The following is a 25602-nucleotide window of genomic DNA, read 5'->3' as shown; positions in this document are numbered from 1 at the left end:
ATAAAAATGACAGTACAGACTCGGGCTGTAACGAGACTCTAAACTCAAATCTGTGTGAAGCCTGACATCTACTGGTGAACAGCAGACTATTAAACTCCTCTTAGACAGTCTTTAGTGCCAGGTGGTGTCATTCTCTGCAAAATACAACAGACAGTGACATCACCTGGCACCAAAGACCAGCCAATAGCAGATGGTCAGTTCGCTTTGAGCCATTACATGGCTAATTTTTCACAGATTTAGGTTTGGTCCATTGTCAGTATTAGAAGGAAGATGAACAAGAGATGATGTGAAAAAAAGAGAAAAACAGCAATGACAAACGGGTGGAGGGATTAATTTTTATCTCAGATTTATCAGATTGAGTATAGAAGACATTCAAGGTTCAAGGTTATCTTTCTTCAGTTGTCTTCAGTCTTCAGTTCCCCTTCAGTTGTCCTGGCAGAGTAGTACATCGTTAGCCTTCTTGAGGACATGTTATAAATGACCAGCAGCTTTAGCTGACTCCTCCCCGAGACAGTTTTAACAAGACTTCCACTTTTATTCTTACTCTATAGATTCAGGTTTCCAAACCAAACAACAATATCAAAAGTTAAAACAGCCTCAATAAAACTTCTGTAAATCATCATCTCAGCAGAAATGTTAAAAGAGTTGATTTTTCTCAAGAAATGAAGCCGTTGCTGGACCTTTTTCGAGGTAGCGTCAGGATGGGTTAAACACCCATATATTTGTAGGACTCAACTAGGTCAGTATCTCACTTTATAACAGTAGGCAGGTATAATAGCTAATTAATAAAATAAAGTAATTTGTTAATACCGCATTACGCATTACTTTTTTTGAGGAATTGCTTGTATAATATATAAGTTCATGAATAAAAATTGTATTACATAATAAACACATGAATTCACTGTAGCAGTAACAATTTGATGCCTACCCTTGCCAAAAGACAGTCAAGTGGTGAAGTCTCAGCCCCCCTGAGCTGCTGGCCGGGGATCAAATCCCAACAGAGCGTCGACTGTCTCACTTACACTGCCTGCCTGTCTGTGTTACTGCCTGTCTGAATAAATAAAGGTACGAAAAGGTTAGTCCACTGCGCGGTGTCAGTCCAAAAGACCTAAAACAGCAAAGACGCCATCGCCAGCAACCAAGATAAAAAACAAACAGACAAATGGTGATTTAATTGTGTAAGTGATGTAAGATGTTTGCAGCCACAAATACACCATATCCCTTTACTATAATAAACTCAAATGTACCTTTAAGAAGTATTAAATATTTAAACGGGTTTATTCCAGATGAGCCCCCACTTTGTTGTGACCAGCTCGCAGGGTGCAACAAAAACAGAGATGCATATTGATCTCAGCTGCAATAAACTTAAATTTATTAAAGGTTTCAACAATAAATACCACAGTAAGGTGTGGCAGAGGATCAATGGTTTTTGAGGGTACATGGGTATGTTGGATAATATGAGGTACATGTTGTCTGATGCAAAGAAGGTTTCATACACCAAGCATGGCTTGGTTTATGGACCGGCAGCAAGCAGCCCCAGTGTCTGGGCAGGGTGAATTAAGTAGTTACTTGACATTGCCTCAGCTCCACCAAGCCAAAGACTTTAAAGACACATATAAACGCACACAGTGCCATGTAAGGACCAGTGGGGCTCTTACATATGTAATACAGATGTAATATGCGGTACAACCAATGTATTTGGATATTAATGTGTGTAACATGTTGGGATGCCAAACATATGCGTGTCAACAAAATACTCTAGAGTTTTAATTCAGCTCCTGGGAATTAGCTTTGAGAAGCACTCTGTTTCAACTCATTAGAAATTTTGCATGTGAGTTTTGGCGGAGTGGTAAAATGTTTATTTCTCAAGCAGCACTCATCAGAATGCAATCTGCCTGCAAGCCCTCAAATCTCCAGACAGGGACATCTAGAATTTGTAGCTCCGATTGGGACAGAGAGTGCCTCTGTCTTGAATCACGGGCCCACATGCATACAAATAATTTGTAAGGAGATGCATTTTGACAGAATAATAAGGAAGCTGTGAGTGCGTGTCTTTGTGATTGTGAGTGTGTGTGTGTTTTGGGTGAAGAGCGAGTTACACAAAAGCCTAATCTTTCTTTTCTCCTTCTCATTCTTTTGACATGGCAGCAGTCTGACAGATCCTCAACAGTGCAGCCTATTTATTTAATCCCCCTCTCCTTTCTTCCTCCTGTCCTGTCAGAGGAAAACTGAAGGAGAACCACTTAACTCGTTTTTCTCCTTTATTCAACCACTGATGCATGCAGATAAAGAACAATATTTGCATCTTTCAGTCACACCCACATTAGACCTCAAACTCTGACTGTCAAGTAGCAGTTAACAATAATGTATAGATTTTTTTTCTAGCTTTTCCTTAGCTGCTGTGCTTTGCACCGCTATATTGCAAAAGCAAAGCGCATAAATATATGTGTGGGAAATAAAAGTCTACATGCAAATAAACAGTACATGTTCAGACATACCAATATATATTGTATTTAGACATATACACTTATACACTTAATTTGTTCCTGTACATGCTCTATATACACATGATAACAAGCACCTATAGGATATCAACTTCAAAAGTCATCCACTGTCTCTGTGCTTGTGACGGGTTGTCATGTAACATGCTGCTGGGTTTTCTGCACTCTGCGAACATGACAGGCTGTTTAGCTTCATACGAGATGCTTATAGAGCCTTTATGGGAACATAAAAGAGGCAGAAAATGTATTCAGATATTTTTCCCTCACATTTCTTGTAATTTTTACATTCCTTCATGAATTAAAGTTTCATCTCAGGTGCGTACATAGGTTACATCCCCAAGTAGTTACCCTTCATCCTACCAGTTTATTTAACATACAGAGACTACCGACTCAGGACACGACTGTAAGAAATGACCATCACAGCCAAATGTTAAGATATTTCTTCTCAAAATGTTATTAGTTATGTAATAAATAAAAAACATTATTATTATTTTTGGAAAATTACAGTTAATTTGTATATTGTGTTTGCCAGATTTTAGGACATCTACATCTGCCGCATCTGTGCCTTCTTCAACTGTGTATAACACTTAAATTAGGACCAATGGCAAACATGAACACAATAAATAGTTCCATCTATTAAAGCTGCATGTAGGTGAAATTCTGTGTTTTTGATTGGGGTACTGAAGGACCCCAATACTTTGGTATTTCTAAAAAGCACTAATTAAAACAGACACAGAAAACAATGATCTGAAGTCATTAGGAACAAATTGTCTGACGGTCACAAACAATTGGAATGACAGAATAGAGAACCTCTGAGATATGAAAAAAGTATCTCTGGGGCCTGTGGGATTAAGGTTATACTTTAACTGTCTCATCTTATCTCTGTTTGAGAGGCGTATTTTCTGATGTCTGCTCAGTCCAACAGTGAAGCTGTGATCACCGTCTTTACCCGGTGATGAACTTGTAAATCATAGCAGTCAGATAATCCAGCACCAACTTATTTTTGCCTGGAGTGACTGTCTATTATATGACAAAATCTGAAGATAAAAAGCAGTTTGGATAAAAAGAGGAAGACATACTAAATATATCATTACATATAACATTTGTCAAATGTATTGACAAGACTGGTGTGTAAGATTATCAGTAGAATATGGGAGAACTGAATATAATACAAATGGAATATAATATTGCAAGTGTGTTCTTATCAGCATATAATTGCCTGAAAATAAGAACTGATGTGTTTTCCTTAGTTTATAAAGAGCTTTTTATATCTTCTGAGGAAGCCTCTTCCATGGACTCCACCATGTTTCCAGTCCAGAATGAACAAACCCAACACTCGCCCATTTTTCACAAGTTTCTTGGCCATCATAGGTCCTCCTACATGTTTGAAATGCTGCTAGATGCCTACACACTGGTACAGTAGAAAGTAGTAAATAAATAAAAATTAAAAAAAAAAAAAAGAAACATAATCCCAGAAAAACAATGACATCAGGTGTGCTGTTGGTGTCCCCTGCACCCACTGGGGCTCTAAAAGAAGTAATTAGTAAAAAAAAAAAAAAGAAAAGATATGCTTTCATCTCTTTTATTTAGTAGGTTGTGACATAAAGCATGCAATTCCAGGCACTCTTTTGGATGGTTAGAAATAAAAAGCCTTTAATAAAAATGAACTAGACATTATAAAAAATACACCAACTCACATTGGCAGAGCTGCTGTCCTCAGGGTGTTCACATTTTTAGACTATATTTGCATAGAAATGAGTAAACCAAACAAACAATGTTAACCTACATAATAAACAGCAAACAGTAATGATTTAAATACTATATACTATATGCTTTGCTCAGTGTGTGTCTGCGTTGAGAGGAGAGAAATAGTGACAGACAGAGAGAAGCTGCACAACAGTGGAGAGACATGGAGAGGGAGGACGATAGAGACACAGAGAGATGAAAGGAGACAGCACGACAGTCAAAGAGCACCGATAGCAAAAGAGTCAGAGACAGACAGAGTGTGTTGAATGCGCAGTGACATTTCTATCTGGTCTGTGAGTGTAAGATGGCCCCACTTTTCCAACTCTTAAAAGAAGACAGACAGCTTTATATTCAGACCAAAACTGACCTTACTACTCATTTAATTCTCTCTCTTTTATGTCTCTTCTGTCTGCCTCTTCCTGTTTCTTTTCTCTCAGGTTTGACCCTCAGAAGGGCTTCTGGTGCCAGCTCCTCGAAGGAGGAAAGACAAAATGTTTGGGGAAAAGCAAAGGGAGAAAGTATCCTCCCATGGAACCAGAGGTAAACTTATGCATTTGGTAGCACTTTGTATTACAGCACACTAATAAGACATAACAGGTCATCTTTTTGTATCAAATTAGGAAAAAAATTAATTGAATTAATATGATCTTTATTCCACAGTGTGAGACCCTTTATTAGACCCTTAACAGAACTGTACTGTATACTAGACTATGTTCTTTCTCCATTGTTAGACCATTATTACACTTTATTAGGGGTATATATTTTAACAGAACTGTACTATAAACTGAAGTAAAATCACATATCTACTAAGGTTTTAACAGTGGGAAATAATGAACTTTAGTTTACACTACAGTTCTGTTGTAATCTGTCTCTAATTGGCCTCTAATAAACTTTAATGATGGTCTAATAAAGCATCTAATACTGCCTAATAAAGAACATATTATTTCTATTTTTTGTCTAATTTAATACAGCTTGGTATTTCTTATTGTATACTTATTGTGATAAAGTATGACTATACATTTTAATTAAAATAGCTTCTGCTCAGTGATTTAAAAAAAAATCATATATGCACTGAATAAAATGTTAGAGAGCGAGACAAATAAAAAAGAAAATGCAGCAGCCTGACTGACACTGACAGCCCATGGTGGCCTCCATCGCTGTGGCAAAATTTCCCACAGGATTCAGCAATGGGGTGGGAACTGTCAGCCAATCAGATCCAGCCAGAAAAGTTACAACCTAATTATGAGGACTCAATAGTGACACAACACCCGTGAGGCGGACGATGGTGGGGGGGATTAGGATGGAGGGAGGAAGGTAGAAGGAGAAAATCCAATCCATAAATCTCTGTCCTGGTTCCTGATTCCACAGAGGAGAGACCAGACCTGCAGAGACAATGAATCACACATTTTGCTCTCACATGAAGACAAACACACTGACACAATTTGTCTTTCCCACATGTGCTCACACACGGCTAATGGCTGTGCCTCAGCGTCACCTGTAATTAAACCGTATTTGAGGTTCCACCAGGGGGACCGAGGGACAGGACAGATGAGGGGGGGAGGAGATGGAAGGAACACCAGGGAGGAGAGACATGAAAGGTGGAGATGAGGGACTCACACAGGAGGGAAGAGACATAATGGATCTCATGCATCCTTCATGTGATTTTCTCGCCCTCTCTAACCCCTCGTTTCTTAGCTCTGTTCATACCACTCGGCACTTAGTGGCCCTGAAGTCCTATTGCAGAGAAATAAACTAATCTAAAGATGGAGGCACGCCATTAATCTCTCTCAATATCTTATTTGCCCCCTACTCCGATGCTGTCTTTCTCATTTTCTCCTCTTTCCGACCTCTTTTCCGCTCCCTGAACTTCTCACCTCTCCTACTTGTTCATGCCTCTCCCTGCTTTCCTGCCTATTTCCATACGTCTTTCTCCATTTCCCCATCTTCCTCTTATTGAATCCTGATTCACCATCTTGTATTGTGTCCCTAATTTATTTTATTTCCTTGCTCCATCTATGTCTGTCTCACCAATTTTCCTCTTACCCTTCTGCTTCCTCCATCTTGTCCCCCCCCCTTGTCCTCCTCCTCTCTCTTCAGGCACATGCATATCTCTCCAAGTACTACAGGGAACACAACGTGGAGCTGTCAAAGCTGCTGCATCGCCTCGGACAGCCGCTTCCCTCCTGGCTACGAGAGGAGCTTCAGAAGGTCAGCAGCATTAAACTCTGTGACACTCAGCAGCTTATAAATGCAAACTAAAATGTGTAAAAGAACTTACATCAGTGGACAGTAAAAAATGTTCTTTTTTTAATCTTAAGTATTTATATTCGAGATTAATCTCAGTTAACAGTTGAACTCTCAAAAACACATCTGATCTGCTTCAGTGAGTCTGTGGCTGAGGTTTGATCAGGAGCCAGTTTTAGAGCTGCAACAATTAATCAATTAAAGGGATAGTTCACTTTGTGTTTGAAAACTGTTCACTTACATTGTTTGGGAGATTCTGCAATGGTGTTTTTCTGTGAAACTGTGTTTTGTGTCTTAAAAAACGAATCCCAACCTTCAATCAGCTTGAGGGTGAATAGATAATGACTGAATTTTCATTTTTAGGTGAAGTATCCCTTTAATCAATTAATCAATTATTAAATTAATCAACTATTCTGATAATTGATAAACCAGTTTAAGTTATTGTTTAAGAAAAAAAAAGTCAAATTCTCTTATCTCTTCCAGCTTCAGTTTCCAGCTTAAATGTGAATAGTTTTTTAGTCCTCTATGACAGTAAACTGATTATCTTTGGGTTCAGGACAAAATGAGATATTTTAGGAAGTCAGGCTTTGGGAAATACTAATGGACATTTTCACCATTTCCTGGCATTTTATACACCAAACAACTATTAATCGAAAATAATCATTAGTTGCAGCCCTGGACAGTTTCACTGGCTGTTTTGTTGTTGTTGTTGGGTAACTGGTTGTTGAGTACAGAGTGAAAATGAAAATGGGCAGGACAACGCTGCTCTTACATCAGTTTAATGAAGTAAAGACTGACTTATTTTAAACCTAAAAAGTTAGCCACTCTACCTCCAGGCTTACTCAGAGCTAAGACCCACGTTTCGATGATAACAGTCAGTGACACCTGCTGACCAGTGGCAAAGAGGAAAACACAGCTCAAACTTTGTGGTTTGCAAACAATGTAGCAGTATAGAAAGGAAATAGTTGAACTGCTTGATATGAATTAAGGTCTTGTTCCATTTAGTGCAGAGCCTCCCCAGAGAAACAACATGCACAAGAGCAGCGCCATGACTCTGACCTAAATTGAAGGGAAACTTAATTAGTATGGTTGTAGTATTATTGGTACCACCTGTGTTTACCCTACTACTTCATGCCAGAATGGCTGCTGTGGAAAAGTCTGTATGTTCCAGAAAGGAAATGTTTTCTGCTGGAGTTGACAGGTTGATGGAGCTGGGTGATTTGATGTGGTTGCTCGGTGATCAGTCATGTTTTTTTAATTAGGAAAAAAAAGACTAAATTTACCCAGAATTTGCTGCAAATGGGTCCTCCTTAAAACAGCTTTGTGCATAAAGTGAAAAGACACTGTAACAGCTCACGCTCAGTGAGCTAGACAAAGATCATGAACACATTTAAAAAATATTTGAAAACAAAAACAACATAAAGACATAAGACAAAAACATAAGACAAAGACAAACATAAGACAAAAACAACATAATTAATCTGCAGTCTGTAAGTCAGTGGTGGTCACAATGCTGAATGTATGTGTGAGGTTAACACAATGGAAAACCAAACAAAGAAATCCTCTGAACTTGATTACTCTGTAATCCTGCACAGGTATTCAAAGCATGCACTTAAATGAGGCTTCACAGTGCTGTTGCTGACAGCCGTCTCACCTTGATTCCTGCAGAGCAGAGCTTTCCGTCTTTCTTCTGCAGTGCTCAACATTGTTTGTCTTTTCGTCCGGAGGATTTGTTTGTGCTACTGTTTTGTCACTGTTTATGAATCAGAGGGAGCCACTTGACAAGTCCGCTTATGTTTTCCAGCCCATTCACAGCAATCACAGCATGTTTTCTGTCTTTTTCATGGCTGGCATTTTAATCAATAAGAAAACAAAATGAAATTAAATTACTTTTTTTTTCTGCCCTCTTCTTTCCCTCATCTCTGCATTTCCCTCTTCATCCCCTCCCTCTGTTTACCTCTTTCTGAAGGTTAGATAACCTTTGCATCCATGAACCAGGGTTAAAAAAAAAAAAAGGTCAAGGGGTCGAGGACCAGGAAGTGACCAGGAGCACCTGTCCTTCAGATGCACTGTCTGTGGCCTTTTAGTGAACCCTGAGGTGAAGGCAAGGACGGGGTGCCTTGTTTCACCGAGGAGCTGTGACGCTGCTGAAGGGAGCAGAAGAAACTTTGGCCAGCTGAAACTGGACTATTGAAAGGAATTAATGGATGGATTGAAGGATTTTGGCAAGACAGTTTCAGGTGACTCAGACAGCTCTGAAGAAAGTGGGAGATGAACCAGAGAACTATAGGAGACGAGGAGCATTTGGCAAGTCTTTGATGCCCAAACCCTGTTCTGAACTGTGGTGAACTCTCGTGCAGACCTGCAGTGACTTTATTCCTACTATTATTATTATTGTTTTATTTTCACCTTTGATTTATGATGCCAGAACAGCGCTGGTCAGCTGTGCGTGGTTCCCATAGAGATGACTTTGCACTAAGTTCTCTTCCATGTATCTCCAAGACAAGAAAAAAAAACACACCCAATGTGGTTTTGTCTTACTTTTTTTTTTTTTTTAAGTTTTTTTTATCACAATGAGAGTGAATAAGCAGGGAGGATAAGTGCATAGACTCAGGCTGTTACTTTTCATGATAGGTTCTCATTGTTTTGTGAGTTAATTTTTTAAAGTGAAGCTAGTTTTCTGGTAGATCTGATAGCCTTGTTCACCCTTTAGAGATGTCACTTGCAGGCTTTCACTGGAAAAGTATGGACTGGAAATGAGTCACTGAAGCAAGATACATTGCCCGCTCATTATTTTCCTGTGACAAGCCATGCAGAAGAACGCCGTGTCCATTTAGCCGAGCATGAGTGCTGATGATTTCAGAGCTATAAGGAGCGAGGAGACATGACTTTGTGGGAAGAAGGGAAAACTGACCAAAATGAGCCTAATGGATATGACACTTAATTCCAAGACCCTTTAAGTAGCTACTGTAACCGCAGGCGATCTTTGTTTTGTCAGCGTCTCATTTAAGTCTCAACCCCCTCCTTTTTTTTTTCCTTTTTTTTTTTACAACCAGTGGCCTACGTTGTTGAGCTTCAATTTGAATGCAAAAAACCCCTAAATGTCAAACACAGAAACCAAAATTAAAGAAATGGATATGACTGACAGCATAAGATGTTTTTTTCTTTAATGACCAAGAAACACAGATGAACCGTATTTTGCAGGGACACGCCTGCTCATCACAAAGTGTTTGGCCTAAACGGTTGACAACAGACTATTTGTCCTCTAAGGTAAGTGGGAATGACAAGCATGACAGCTGGCTATTCTAAGGATTTGTGCTTGTCAGGTAAACCATACAATGATGTTCAGTTCGAACAACAAGGTCATTTCACTATTCTTGTTTTTATAACAAATGTACAGGGCGCATAACGTCATGTCAGACTGTAAAATACAGACAATAGTGTTGCACAAAGCTGACAAGACTGTGAAAGACAAAATGGCAGACATTCACACAATGTCATATTTGTTCTGCAACCTAAAAAGGGCAGCATGTTGAAAGATAATAACATACTGAAGTACATTTAAGCACAGATGTTGGTGAAAAAGAGTAGATGCCACACTATATCCTCTGAGTCGCACTGTTTTACTGCTTGTCACACTTGATCCATGCAACACATGTTGGTTCAGACAAAGTAATACATTAGAATATACTTATCTATTTTGTAAGAGTTAAAGGGAAAATTAAGTTCTTTTCACATGGATTTCTGGTGATGTGATTGTTGTCAGCTGAAGCAATATATTCCTCAGTGCGTGTTATATTGAGCAAGTAAGGGGTGTTCTCCTGCTCGCCTACATGCACCAGGATGCATTGCATGTTGCTCATGTTGCAGTCTCTCACCACCAGTACTTTGTTGGCCAAAACAACATGGGTTTGCTTAGTGTCAGTGAAAGCACAAAGGATATGCTGCCATTTAAAATCATTAAGGGGTTTAAAATAAAAAAATATATATATTTTCTGCACATTTTTACCATACCACAATAATAATGATAACATCATAATTTTGTTCACTATGACTGTGATATGAAATTTTCATAACTTTTGTTTCATCTTCAATGTTAGATGACAAAAATACTCATCTGTCTCACCCTCTGGCTACCTAGAGGCAGAAACTAGAAACGGATGACATTCTCTAGGAACAAATGACTTTGCAGCGAGAGAACTCAGCTTTCTCAGTCAATATAGCATGCAATTTATTTCTTCAACTGACAACGTTTACCATCAACAATGAATGGAAATTGACCCAAAAATTAGTGAATTTTACCTTTAAAGGATAGGTTTTCAAGTCTGTCAGCAATTCCTCCAGTTCAGCGGGGAAATACAAGTAGAGAATTTTGTCCTAAAAAGACAAAAAAAAGTTGCTTTGGAAGAAATCCACTTTACTGAAACAACTCAGGCTGCTGAAGCCCCATGCAACTTCAGACAAGACTTCTAAAGACAGTTTTGTTCAAAACAGGGACTACAATTTATCCCCTGTCATTTTCACTCAAAGTGCATTAGGAAGGGATCTTTTAAGGACCAGTGTGTAGGATGTAGTGGCATCTAGTGGTGAAGTTGTAGATTGCAACCAACTGAATATTGCTCACCTCACCGTCCCCTTCCAAGCATGAAGGAGGACCTATGGTAGCTGCAAAACTCATCAAAGGCTGTATACAGAGCCAGTGTTTGGTGTGTGTCTTGTGGTATAACATAACAACCTGCATGGATGAGGACCTGCTTCCTCTGTAGATATAAACAGTTCATGCTAAGTTAACACAATGATTCTTATTTTCAGGTTGTTATAACCTAATGATAATGTAAGACAATGGGGAAATTTGCATTGTTACAGCAGCAAAAGAGGATAGCATGAAAACAGAAGCATCAATAAAAAAAGAGATAAAAAAAAGATATGATAAGAGATAAAATGATATCAAGTAAACAGTAAACAAGATATAATAAATAAGTAAAAAAATAAAATGTCAGACATAAACAAGAGAGAATAAAACAATAACAATAATATAAATAAGAAACAAACTCAGCAGTCTATTGCATATTGTTTTGAAATATTGCAGTTTAGAATAAAATAATACCGCACATGAGGAAAAATATTTCACAATATAGTATACACTGGTATTTCTGTCACAGTGGTTACATTATTATTGCTAGATATCAGTTAGAAATGAAAACATTCTCATGAATATCATATTCTACTCTTGCCATATTCTGCCAAGAAATCCCCATAAATTTTACGCACCAGTCTTTTCTGACATGAGGAATGATTACAGCAAGTAAAACCTGTTTCAGTGTTTACATGGCACCTGACTTTTGTTTTAAGACAGACTTGAAAAACTGTGAATCTACCGCTATCCTTTAAGGCACAACATGGTAATCAGATACAGTCAGTGCTTGCGGGCGTGGGGAAGTGTTTTGATTTACTGCAGCGAGGGTTGCCAGGTGAAATCGTATTTGTCAATCTGCTGCTGAGCCATTTTTTTCTCTGATCATAAAGTGTAGAACATTTGCAATAAACCTTGAATGTGATGGAGGGCTTTGACATTACCAAAGCAACAGGAGATGACATTTAGCCATAAAGTCCATCAGATTTATGCCATGGAAGTCTAAACACCACTGTCCAAACAGGCCTGGAAGACTGTACTCTACGAGAAATCATTTAAAACATCCATTAACCAGTAAGGCAGGAGTGATGAAGTGAATGTTGGAGAGAGAACATAAGAAAAAGTCAATTTTGACTCTTTTTAAGCCACCCTTTAAAATGTTTGTACACCCAAAAAAACTCTTTTTGGCAGATATGGATGACAGTTGATATATCCAATATGGTTTCTCATAAATCACTGTCTTTATCTACAGTAGTTCCATCGCTGCAGTAGCTCTTTGTGTTTGTAGGAGACTGACTGTGTAGAGGGTTGAAATAATTTCAGCATCCCAGTTTTGGCTCATTTATTGCAGGGTTCGATCTTTACGGCAGAGTTCACAGGGGCGGGTAAAAGCAGGAAAGCAGTCGATGGTTTTACTAATTAAGTCTCTAGTGGGCACATTTTTTTTAAAAAAGTAAAAACACTTTTTTGTACATGATATTATGGTTGTAATGTTTTTGGTTTATTACAGCACACATTAAATTAAACACAGGCTCACAAAGAAAGGAATAAAATGTGTGGAAGTGTGTTTGCTGAGAAAAGGGTATATATCAATTAATTAATTCTTATTTACCTGTGCCTTAATTTGCAGCCTGAAATTTTAGGCCACTAATAAGCCACGACAAGATTCAGGTTGCATCATTTTCTGAAATTCTCCCAAACAAAACTTTAAAATTACAGCTTCAGATATTAAGGTTTAAAATGGTACGATGCTCCAGATAAAGGAAGCCCACTCAGGTGTTGCAGTTCTAGATATAATCAGTCTAAGAGTAACACAAATCCCCAAATCTATAACCCTTAAAAAGCAGCTGGTTGAGGAGGGAGTTTGTAGCCAATTTGATGTGCATGAGTTCACTCTCATTCGGGTTTAATCATTATCCTCAGATTTTTCCCAACTGGTTTTCCCAAGTGTTGCCTGACTTTTAAGGGATGGAAACAGATAAGAGTAGAAATAAATTATCCGTGTATAATGAGACCTTCTGTTCTGCACCACCTCTGGTGACATCTAATATAAGCTCATTAGTGCAGAGAGCTATAGCAAGAGGTTCTGTGGGAATACCAAAAAGTGAAAGACAAAAGAGGGCAATTCATCATTTAATTTGAATATTTATACACTATATTTTGATTTTGGTCAATTATGATTATCAGCAGATTTTACAAAAAAGTGTGCAAAAGATATCTAACATCGAACACAAAAGCCAACACAAGAACAAAGCAAATAGCTCAGTTTAGCTAAAAAGAAAAAAGAGAGATGGAAAAAAGTACAGTAATGGGATGTGGAAATGTATTTCATAATTAATTATATGCCGATATTGGATCATTTTGATGTGTTGTAAGCACAACAGTTGTATTACTGATGAATATTAGGTTAGAAAATAAAATATTTGCCCGATTTAATATGACTTCTGGCATGAACCTCTTCTGGTCTTCTGTCTTAATGCAGATGTAGAGACCGATCGTTTTGTTGAACTGATACAGATACAAATAATGGCATCTATGTGCACCTCTACTCTTTACACTCCATTTCCATCTTCAGAACTTCAGAGAATCTATCAGTGCGGTGGAGTGGATGGATTCAAAGGTCTGGACACACACAAGTACAAATATGTGTGTAAAAACAAAAGGTTTTTACATTCAGACTTAAAAGACACAGTCATGACAGTTTTACAACTGACACTATTAGCATTATGAAATTCAATTAAGTTAGTTTTAATTATCAAACCTGAGCATGTATATTTTGCATGTTTTGTTTTATTTCTTATTATTTATTTCAAAGGGACAGTCCACCCCAAAATCCAAAGATAAATATTTTACTTCTGGCCTGAAGTTCTATCTTCTTAGAAAGAAAATAGTTCCTACATGAAACTGCTCACAGCAAGGTCTGTGGGTTGCCTTGAGTATCTGGGTCATGATTTCTGCAAAGACTCATTGCTGCTGAATTTTTCAAATGTTTTATTTATTTATTTATTTATTTATTTATTGGTACTTTGAGCACCACAAGCGAAATGCCATCCAGTTCCATTATATTCAAGAGAAGACAGACCTCTCTACAGCTGATATCTCCAAAGCTCGGCAACCCACACCAAAATAATGAAGATGGACAATTTCTTTGATATGCATGTTTGATTTTGAACTGTCCCTTTAACCCAAAGGAAAAAAAGAACATAAATATGAAAATCAGCAGTTTCCATCACAGCATCTTTGTACTCTCAATACCAGAAAGATTTTGACGTTTGATTTCCCCATGATATAGAATAAGCTTCGGTGTTTGGTAATGTGTGATAATGACCACAGGAGGGCGCTCTCTCTCTCTCTCAGACAATGTCTTCACTCAGAGTATTTCTTGGCAGTTGTGGCAATTAATTTTGCAGATATAAAACAGGATGAATTATGATGGAGTTGAATGTTTACTTAAACAAACACCCCCCTGCAGCATGTTGTGTCTTCTGGGCTCATTACTTAAATGAAATATCTGCCTCTGTGTTCATGTATGTGTGACAAAAATACCTTTGCATATCTACCATTGTGTAACCACTGCATCTAGTTGACACGCAATTCAATTTTGATGAAAAACTCTTGCGTAACTTCACTGTGCTTCATCAAAAGTCTATGAGGGGGAAAAGGGAGAGATGCAAAGACAATAATGTATGATGACATTTCATTTTTAGCAACATGTCTCATAAATTACTCATCAATTCAATATTTAAAAATGAAGTGAAAGCAGGGATCACATTAGTCACGACTTTCAGACCCAGACAACGTGATGCCTTTCAACATCATCTGAAGAATTGGCTTTGCTTATGGTATTGTACGTATTGTGGTCATTTATTTCCCTTTATTTTACTTAAAACAGGTAGTCTCATTGAGATCAGGATGCCTTTTTCAAGAGTGTACAAAAATAAACACATATAGTTTAAGCGTAGAGAGATGCAGAGATGATTTACAGATGCACCTTAAACATTTTCACAGTTGAGAAAAGCATTTACAAGTGAGAACAACCTTTAAAAATGTTCAGAAGAAATAAGAGAATCCAATTTCATGTTTTTGCAGCTCATTCCATTTGTATGCAGCATCGTATTTGAACCCACTTTAGCCAAGTTAAATGTTTAATAATTTAATATTTTCAGGTACAACCATTTAATTTCCAAACATCCAAATAATGACATCCAGTTCACAGTTTGCTGTGAAGAACTTTTGAAAGACAGTCTTCCATCCATAAAGAATATTATTCAGTTTAATGTGCTGGTTTAACCACAGGATGGTGCTATTCTGTTGGAAATTAAATCATACTGGACTGATATAATCACTGGGTCAATTGTAGAGGAAGTATTTGGCTTTTAAGGAGAAAAACCTTTGAGGAAATAAGTAACAAATGTAGCGCTTTTATGAATGAAGAAAAGATATAGCAATAACTTGAAAAATTAAATAGTTGCACTTATTTTTGAAGCACAGAAGGAATAAAAGACAAATGCTAGAAAAAATGAGAATATTTTTATTTATGTTGCAAAGATTTTGTGCTGCCTCTCACTACAACAGTTGGTCTCAGTTCTCAGATGTGTGTTGTGTCAACAAGGCATGTTTGTCTCGTAAATGAGGATAAGTCAGAAAATGGCTGCCATTCCTGTCCGCGCTCTGTGTCGGTGTGTGTGCTTACACATTGTCTGACATGGTGGTGCTCACTTTGACAGTTTACAGTCAGAAATAAAGCTGAAAGAGGTTTGTCACTTGCAGCTGCTGTCACCTTCCATATGTGTGGGAACAACAGAATGAGGGGCAACAACCACTGAGAAAGTACACATCTGCAGTGACATCTCTTTTCACACATGACTTAAACACACAACAAACTCAGACTTTCTTACAAAATAACCCTTTATGAAGAAATGTTACAGTACATTAAAACATAACACAGTCAGTAAACACCAAATAAGAAGGCAGTGTAGTCTGTTTTTTTGTTTCAAGTGTACCAGATACTCTCTCTTCAGTGTCGTGAAAAACCCAACGACACTTAACGCTCCAACCGGAACAAAATAATGTGAATTAAGTGTCGACATGACAAAGTAATTCCGTTGTGTGCTTTGATTCAGAAACACTTTAGTCCCTTCCTTTCTCTGCAAATGTCAAGCAGCGCTAAGACGAGTACAAATACTGATTGGATATAAATTATAAACGCCTGAGTAATTACTAAGACCTGATGTATCTGCTTTTTACACAGTAAAACAAAGAGAGACATGACTTAAACAAGCATGAAATGAGGTTGGAAGACATATTTCACATTAGCGAATGTCAATATGACTAGAATGCTTCATACAAAAGCACTGAATATCATGCATTAAGTACCTAAACGGGGGTTCTTGGTGCAAGTCTGCAAAATATCATGCCATTAACTTTCTTAATGTAAATGCATGAGTGCACGCATGTATTATGGATGTTTGTTTTTACACTGTGGTCCCTTTTTAACATCACATATTTCGTGTCATAAATTACAATAACAAAAGCAAACTCAGAAAACATTGTTTAAAAGAAAAAAATACATTTTTAGTGTATGAAATATCAAAAGAGACAACAAAAAGATATTTAAACATATGTTTAACATCATCCAAAATACTGAGGCAAATGAGAATATTAAATCATTAAAATAAGTGCTAATGGCTTAGATGAGAGCAAAGACATGCCCTCCTCTCTTCAAAAAATATTAAAAAATCTCAGAGAGAAAAGTCCAGCGTTGTCCTGTCCTCTCCATTTGAAAGTCAACTTACATCACTGGATAATCAGGTCATAGCATCATGACATCAGTTATTCATGGATGAATTGTATCAGTTGTCTCCTGACCAATCAAGTAAGTCTTTGAGGGTCATTCTGTTTGACTAAGAGATCAGTTGTTGTCCATCAATCACCTTTCATCGCCTTGTCTCTTTTTTGTCGTCTCGTCCGATCACCTTGTGTATCCAGGTGCTGAAGGCAGACACTTTGGTGTAGACGCCAGGCGACTGTTGTGTCCGGCAGGCATGGCCCCAGGACGTGACCCCATAAACCACCCAACCCCCTCCTGGACGCTCACACACCAACGGACCTCCACTGTCACCACGGCAACTGTCCACACGCCTCTCCGGCTGGATGCTGCCGGCGCAGAGCATGCGGCTCGTGAAGGCGCCGTGGAAATACTGCTGGCAGTGACGACGGGGAAGTAAGGTAAGGGGCGCCTGCTGGAGGGTCTTGGAGTATGAGCGGCCTGAGAAAGAGGGACAAAGTTTAAGTTTAGAAGCTAGACTGACATTTTTGGTGCTGAGTGAAATGTCTGGATTAGTTCATGGTCTCTAGAGGATGAACTGTAAAAACTCTGATCCCCTGATCTTTCATCTTGTGTCATTGTCATATCCAAATATCTGTTTATCCAAACAGTTTGATGAATAACAAAAGACCTGCAAAACAAATGACATTCCCATCAGCCTCAGCTGTATTTGTGTCTGTAATTAGTGCTAATAAGCAAATGTTAGTGTAATAAGCCAGGATGAAACATACAAACATATATACATATTTATATATATATACTTATGTGTGTGTGTGTGTGTGTGTGTGTGTGTGTGTGTGTGTGTGTGTGTGTGTGTGTATGAGAACAGATGTTTACACTGCCAAAGCAGATGTTAAATAAAACAAGAGAAAAATATACATAAACAGTAGAATAGTCATTTTTTTTAGCAATATATAGGCTGATATAAAGACTTATATTTTTAGATAAATAAGACAGCATGTTAGCATGCTGACTTAAGCACAGTGAAGCTTTAAGCTAAATGTTTAAGTCCAACCTAACAGAAACACTAGCATAGTAGCTGAATCTTAGCTATTTTCACTGTTACACTTTTTTCAAATTGTTTTGTGGATGCAAAGAACAAAGTGTTTCCCACGTGACTCCCACTGACTCGACCTCATTTATCACATGCAAAGGCTCTCCAGCTTCTCTCAGGTGTTCAAGAGCTCTAACAGCTCTAATTTAACCACTTTCAAGTTTTCTACCAGAGTCTATAGAGAAGCTGTTTTCTCACTTTCCATGTGTTACGTGCCACAGTGTCTGTGTGGTGCTGTGCTCTCCTGTGCCCAGGTTCTGCCCCTCCCCCCCTTGCAGGTTGCAGTGATTGGCATCAGGTGCAGCTGCTCTGCAATCAGGACCTGGTGCTTAAAAGCCTGCAGAGTGCAGCCAGTCAGGGCCAGTGGGCCATTTGGCAGAGTAAAGTCTGCTAGTCTGTGGTTTAGTCCTGCGGCGGAAGGTTAGACTACTCGTGGTGATCGACAAGTGCTTTGCTAGTGCATTCTGCTTGTGAAGTCACTTGTCTTTGTCTGTCATGTGCCTTGTTTACCTCCGTAGTTGGCAAGGGCACTCGTCTGGGTGCCCCCATGTGATTTGCTAGTCCCACCAGCTAGCAAAGGCACTCTGTGTTGTTTGTGTTGTGTTCTTGTTAGCCTCCCTGGTTAGCATGGACACTTGTCTCTTGTGTGTGCATTTGTTGTTTAATTTAGTAGGTTAAGTTAACCCTTTTGTTAGTTTAATTAGTTAACTTAATCTGATACACTTTATTAATAAAAAAAAAAACCTTTTGTTTACACTTTTGTCTCAGGAAAAGTGGGAAAATTTATTTAATGTTGCACCTCTCATCCCCTAGCCCAACTTGAATAACTTGAATTAAATATATTTTTCTGTGTGTCTTTTTAAAAATATCCTTTTCAACTCCATGTAGACCTTGACAGTTTTAACTTTACTGTTGACCTGGGGAGTTTATAGACTTCAATATTGATTTCCACATGAGCTGGCCATTGTGTGAGGTTCAAACTACCCCCCATATCCTACCCCCCTTCCACAGTGATGGGTTTATGCCTGGGCATAGATTTAGGGGTGATGGAGGGGACAGGCCCCCCTCATTTTAGAACAATAGAAACACGAAAGTAGGACCTTTTATTTTGACAAACTGTTTGATTCAGGCATTTTTATTCAGCATTACGTTCCATTATATTTTGAAATAAAATGTACGCTGTACAAAGACCCCCAGTGTTGAAATGAGTCCTACGCCCTTGGTGGTATGTATGTGCAAAATTTGTTTGCGTGTGTGTGTGATATCAGTGTGGCAGACAGCCAAATGCAAACAGCTGTTCAAAGCAGACATCTCGCCTTAATTCAAACAGCCGTTCCCAGCTTCACACACTCTAAATAGCCTCTGTGTTGTCATCACACATAAGTAAACTAATAAAACACTGTCTCCCACACACACGCGCGCACACACACACACAAATTCTCCAAACACTGAGGAAGAAAGACACACTAACTTCTCAACAGGGAGTTCATGTTTTTGCATAAGCGTGGACTGTGACCTGGAGGCCTTTGTGACTAAGCTGGTATGATTAATGACATCAGCATGTAATTTAAAGATCACTAACAGATGTGTGTCCATGTCCACAGTCAAGTGTATGGACAGACACGGAGCGTGAAGTCAAACGTGTAATTACTGGTGGAGGATTCTCTTCTTCTTTGTCTGAATTCACACTTGACCTTCAAAATAACTTAGATATGGAAGGAGCATGATTGTGGTTACAGCATGTTTCACTGTCCAAACAGATTTTACCCTAAAATAACGAGCCCAGTGTGTTTTCTTTTTTTCCTGTGTTGACTCACAGTTTTATGTTACTGCATTGTTTATTGTTTTCCACTGCTTTTTTTAAACTGTAACATATCTTCTACCTTTGAATTGCTCTGGCAAATATATTTATAAATACATTAAAAATATATATACAACGTATGTTTAGTAAAGCAGATACCAAATTTTAGCTGTTATTTTATAAAACTATTGTATTTGAAAAACTTTAACTAAATAAATTCAACTTCGTATTTCATTCATTCATTCATTTACGGAATTAAAACACTAAATTTGGATTTAAAGGGATAGTTTAGATGATATTACATGGATTTGTATCAGGTATTTATCGATAGTCGGTGTACTACCCACAGTAGAGGGCAGTGACCATGCCCCCAGTCTGGAGGAGCAGCAGGAATACTGGTGTAGGAAGCTAAGCTATGTACTGCTGTATACACTATATATAGAATATTTTCACCACTTAACCTTCCTGTTGGACAGTCTTTTCTGTGGGGAAACCGCCTTAATTTGTTTGTGTCACTGTACGATTTTGGTATTTTTGGTTAGTTCGGATTTACTGAAGTCACACAATAACACAAAAAACTAAGTGATCAAGGCAGTGGTAGATCTGCAAGTCCCTTGTTCTGCAGGATAAAATGACTGATTTCACCAATGGAGTCTGGTTGAAGAAGGTGATATTTGGCTTATATATTCCTTTTTTTGGGTGGACCTTTTTTAAGTTGCTAAAATACATTTTGCTGCTGACCCTGTCCACAGCACTACATCGCTTAGCCTCTGCGCTGATACTCCTCTCGGCTTCTCCAGACTGGACTATTGACTATTGACTATTGATAATCGCCTTATACAAGTCCACATCAAATAATCTGAACAATTCCTTTAACAGGTGTGACTACCCCAAGACAGAGCAATGAACAAACATTAAAGAATATCCCTGTTCATGGCACATACTTGTAAATAAACCAGAACTCATACTCTTTTAAAGTAGTTTTAGTAGTCGATAGTCTTTTAAAGTTATCTCTTTTTTTTAGTACCACCTTCAACTTAAATGTCCAAAACCTTCCCATACACAGTGACATGTTAAATACAACGTTTAATTGAACAAGAATTAAATCAAATGTCATGTTTTGTCCTTCCAGCAGCACTGTACCCCCCCCCCACCCCCCTCCTCACTCACAAACACATACACACCCCCTCACCTGTGTCACCCCAGCCAGTGATGTGACAGTTGCTGGCTTGTTTGAGCACTCTCTCCTTCTTCATGGGCAGACAGGCGGGAAGAACATGACGGCTGAACGACACACACTCCCCCGGTGTCTGGCCCACTGCCCCTGGTGACAGACGAACCAAGGCCAGGTCATAATCGTTGCTGTCGGAGTGGTAGCTTGGGTGGAGGATGATCTGATCGACAGCAAACTCTTCTTCATATTCCTCAGGGACGAGGGCATGGTAGTCGCCCACTCTGACTTTGTATTGCTTGGTGTTGTTTCCATACCTGCAGAGAGAAACGAGAGGGACGGGATTGAGAAAAAGAGGGTGTGTGGCTGTGTGTGTATGTGTGTGTGTGACTAATTCCACTGTTGATAAACTATGAGCCATAAAATTTGGATTTCTGGTAGGGGTTACCTCACCAATACGTCAGTCATAAATACACTGCACTAGTTGCCTGTAAGTAGTGGAATACATTTTTATAAATCAAAGTTTAGTTTTTGAGTAAATTTGGGGTGAATGCGAATAATCGATTGCAATCAATTGCAGCCATCTTTGGACCTTTTTTTTGGTTTGTGGTGGGAGACGGGGAAGATTCATGTTTATCTAAAGAAGGAAAGTAAATCATCTCAACAAAACATTACTGAACTTGAGATGGGCTACAAACTCTTCAGTATTCTACCTTTTTATACCTAGTTTTTAGTAAAATGTTGTATGATATCATGTTTTGTGTTCCCCTTGCTTTTCTCAAGTGACTGAGCAGCTCCATGGTCTCTTTTTTCTCTGCTGCACCTCTCATCCTTGAAAAACATTAACAATCAGAACTAAGAACGGGTTGCACACGTCATGCACTTCTAGTTGCTGTGCAAATGGAAACTTGGACAGAGAATGAGCTCAGGCAAGAATGATAATAAATCTGTCATTGTGTCTGAATGTTTATGCTTTTATCTGACTCATATGTTGACATAATGAAGTGTTTTGCACGCTCTCCCTTTACTCGTTGGAGATGTTTGGCTTTTTTTCAAATGGAGTGGGAGAAACGGAGAAGAGAGGAGAAAGGTTAAGTAAGGGACAAAGACTGGACCAAAGGAGAGGGAGGAAAAGAGGAGAAGGAAGAGGAGAGGAGTGAAAGAAGGAGCCAAGTCCCTGTGTCCAGTTACAACTGGTAGAGTGTTTCCGGAAAGATCTCCTGACCTGCGAATGCCACAGCGTTCCTGGCAGAGCAGAGATACTGCTGACCCGTCATCTACGTACAGTACATACCCATCTACACACACACAAACACGTACACACAGGCACACGTGTTTGGAACCAGACCGACTCACTTACAAGACCACCAGCTTGATAGTGTGCAAATGAAAAATCTCAGGACCAGAGTGGAGTGTGAATGTGACACCTTTCACACATTGTTGTTGTTGCTAAAACCAGTTAAAAAATCTGCTGGAGTTCTGTTACGGTTGGCGAGCCCCCAGCTGTACAAGGTATAAATAGGTTTAATATGTTGACAACATGTGACCATTGACATGAGGTCAAGATTTATGAACCTACTAATCGGTAAAGGTAGTGTCAGGGGTATATCAGGTAATATGATCATCATGGTAATTACATTTTGTAGTACACCTTATCATGTCATTATAAAATGACCTGTGCTTGTGTGCAAATCAGTGCAAGCAAACATGGGTATGCCAATTTGTTGATGTATTTTCTGTACATTTGTGAGACTGCATGTGTATTTGTTTGTTGCTGTGTGTGTGCTTGTGTGAGTAACACCCTATTTTAAGATACCATATGAAAGGTGACACTCTAATGTCGGAAGTCCGTATCTTGGTCTGCATGCTCTGGCTTGCATTCAGCAAATTACTTTTCAAAGCTGTCATAGCTGAAGCTAACAGGCTGGAGCACTGACGGCTGATATGTGATCAGGCACCACTTTGTAATGTGTGACCTCTCTTGTCTGCTTGCAACATCCATGACAACAAAAATCCCAGGTACAGGTAAAAAATAGATGCACTTACAGTATCTTCTGAGCAAGAATAAACATGTATTGGAAATAGTTATAGTTGGAAAGTGATGTGCTGCACATGTGCCAATCTGCAGCAGTCAGCACAATGTTATTACTACGGGAATGTCATCAATGAATCATGAATCATCAATATGACTCTGATAGCTGTCATTCAAACTCATCCAATATAAAATGCACAGCCTAGGGCAGTAACTAAGTAAGAATATGTGTTTTGATAAAGCATTTATTTATTCTGGCACAAGCTACGAAATGCAACTTGAAGAACACCCTGTTAAACAATCAGATAGTGTCATATGACCATGCCACATGCTGCCAAGACAGCATGTGGCAGATATTGTTTTTGCTTTCTGAGTGTGTGTGTGGCCGAAAAAGCAGTTTGAGTATTTTGCCAGGTGTTTATATGTCTGTGGTCAAATTTTGTCACTGCAATGTCATCGCAACGGTGTGTAGTTGAAGTCAAAGTGATGGTTGCGTTAAAAGAGCAAGGGCAAAGTAGGGAACTCTCTCAAGTCTTGGATCACTGTATCGCAGTATTAATGGGCCTCATGCATGAACGTTTTCTTATTTTTCTCTCATATTTGTACTCGCATAAAGCAGTAAAAGGGACATAAAAAAAGTCATAAAAAAGACATTAAAAAAACAACAACACTGGTTTTCAGTTTTTCAAATGTATTTTTGTGCTTTGAGCACCACAAGCCAGTGAAAGATCTTGAACAGCAACAACACAGGTCTGTTCTAAGTTTGTTACACCACAGAAACGTGTGTTATTAACCACACAGACAAATTTGAATGATTAAAAATATGTATAAAAGAATATATAAAATTAGGTCTCCAAATCATGAGTAAATTAGCAGTTTTCTCAGCTCTGTAACACTGAAGGCATGTCTGCTGTGTCAGTGTCAAACACCACTACAAACTGAATGCTACTTCAAACACAGAGGCTCTGTCCCCATTCGTGGGGCTTATATAGTGCCAGAGGACTGATGGCTCCAGCAGTCACTGAGCCATGTTTCAGGCCAAAAAAATCCCAAATCCAGAAATCATGAAAAACAATTTATCAGTTTAACTCCACAATTCAGTGCTAGATTGTTCTCAGTGTTTTAATAGATTTTCATCCACTATGTTCTAACATGTATAGTGTATTTATACAAAGCCGTTTCAAGTTTTCAACAGACATGGATGACTGCATTAGAGCTAGGTTTCTCTGTTGAGGGTGTAGCAGCTGCCACCAGGTCAAGTTGGGACCAAAATCAAGGTTGAAGATGGGTGTGGTCCTAATCATAATAAGTACCAAGTACTCATGTAGTAATGATGTAGTACTCAAGTGTTAGAACATCAACATGTAGATGGATGACACGGTTGTTGTGATCTCGTCACAAGATGATATCTGGCTGAGACTGTCCAGGTATAAATGACTTACCCTCGTCAGTACAGAGTCAGTAAAAATCAATCTGCAATTACACCGGTGGTCATGTAATTGCACTGTTTGCATTAATCAGTCCTCAAAGTCCTGATTGCTACATCCCAGTGGTCTTAATTTGCAGTACAGAACAACAGAGTATTTCCTGTGTGTGTGTAATTTGAAAGACGTAGACGGAAGAGTCACATTGCACACTAGAGGTTCCTGTATTAAGAGTACAACTCTGGCAGTGGAGAGGGCCTGGGAATGGCTTGAGAGATGGTAGTGGAAAGGATATAATGAATGACCGCTTCCTCTCTTTAATGTGGAAACACAAGGATTTATAGTGGTGGAGCTGCTGGAGACTTTAAAGAGTTATGGTTTTCCTACCAAACCCAACGCTTGGAACTAATGCCTGGTGACACAACCAAAAGATATTATCTTTAAAATACAACCATACATGTACTGCATGAATGTCAAATGCAGACTTTAGGGTTAGTTCTCTCACAACCTTCAACTTTCTCAGCTCTTTGCAAATTGGCCAACTCTACGTTCAATGCACTTTCTTTAGCTTTTTCTGCTGGCTGCTCTGCTATATGCATTATGTGATGGATTTCATGTTGGTGGTGCCATGTGTAGGCCCCCAGACCGGATGAAGTTGAGATGAAATAACTCTGGCTGTATCCCTGCCTCCTGCACCGCAGCCAAAACCACCACTGATTACTGCTCACATTGCTCTGCTGTAGCTCAAACTACAGGCAGAGGCAGATGTATACATAAGCACGCTCACATTTCCATGAATAAAGATAAAAACTCCAATATATGCGGAAAAACACACACAATGCAAAAGACAGACGTGTTTGCATTTGGCAGAGGGGTTTGAAATTAGGTATTTATTTTTAAGTAATTATTGATTACATGTTTTAGTGTTCAGAGTGCTATTTATTTGCTTTGCCTGTAATGTGCAATTTGATAGCCAAATGCCCACGAGCAAAATGTGACCACACTTAATAAGCTGCAGACTTTCAACCAATCACTGTCCTACTTGGCTCACAGTGCCCAGACCTCCATTCATCTTTTGACTAGAGACTGTGGGACCAGCAGGTGGGTGTGTACCCCCTGCAAAGCCTGTCACGGATGCCAACACAAAGAAACACAGACTGACCAGCACT

At 38.8% G+C, this 25602-nt stretch overlaps 2 protein-coding genes across 8 annotated transcripts in view; one reads left to right on the top strand and one right to left on the bottom strand.

Annotated features, from left to right (window-relative positions):
- The window catches only part of ndst3 (N-deacetylase/N-sulfotransferase (heparan glucosaminyl) 3), a 62641-nt gene extending 53009 nt beyond the window's left edge, over positions 1-9632 (top strand). For 3 of the 4 annotated variants that reach the window (XM_084715326.1, XM_084715325.1, XM_084715328.1), the window contains exons 13-15: positions 4685-4787; positions 6345-6455; positions 8466-9632. In XM_084715326.1, coding sequence (XP_084571452.1) covers positions 4685-4787; positions 6345-6455; positions 8466-8495 — 244 coding nt within the window. In that variant the 3' untranslated portion in view covers positions 8496-9632. Of the gene's footprint in view, positions 1-4684; positions 4788-6344; positions 6456-8460 lie in introns of all 4 variants that reach the window. The other variant, XM_084715329.1, reaches the window with a different exon arrangement.
- Positions 9633-15635: 6003 nt separating this feature from the next.
- The window catches only part of prss12 (serine protease 12), a 31629-nt gene continuing 21662 nt past the window's right edge, over positions 15636-25602 (bottom strand). For 3 of the 4 annotated variants that reach the window (XM_084715323.1, XM_084715321.1, XM_084715322.1), the window contains 2 exons: positions 20999-21294; positions 15636-17392 (listed from right to left, as the gene is read on the bottom strand). In XM_084715323.1, coding sequence (XP_084571449.1) covers positions 17061-17392; positions 20999-21294 — 628 coding nt within the window. In that variant the 3' untranslated portion in view covers positions 15636-17060. Of the gene's footprint in view, positions 17393-20998; positions 21307-22146; positions 22223-25602 lie in introns of all 4 variants that reach the window. The other variant, XM_084715324.1, reaches the window with a different exon arrangement.

The sequence above is a fragment of the Lutjanus erythropterus genome, chromosome 3, assembly GCF_056507025.1.
Source record: "Lutjanus erythropterus isolate fLutEry1 chromosome 3, fLutEry1.hap2, whole genome shotgun sequence".
Taxonomy (NCBI): Eukaryota; Metazoa; Chordata; class Actinopteri; order Lutjaniformes; family Lutjanidae; genus Lutjanus; species Lutjanus erythropterus.
The sequence above is the reverse complement of the archived record's forward strand: the minus strand, read 5'-3'. Positions and strand labels throughout refer to the sequence as shown.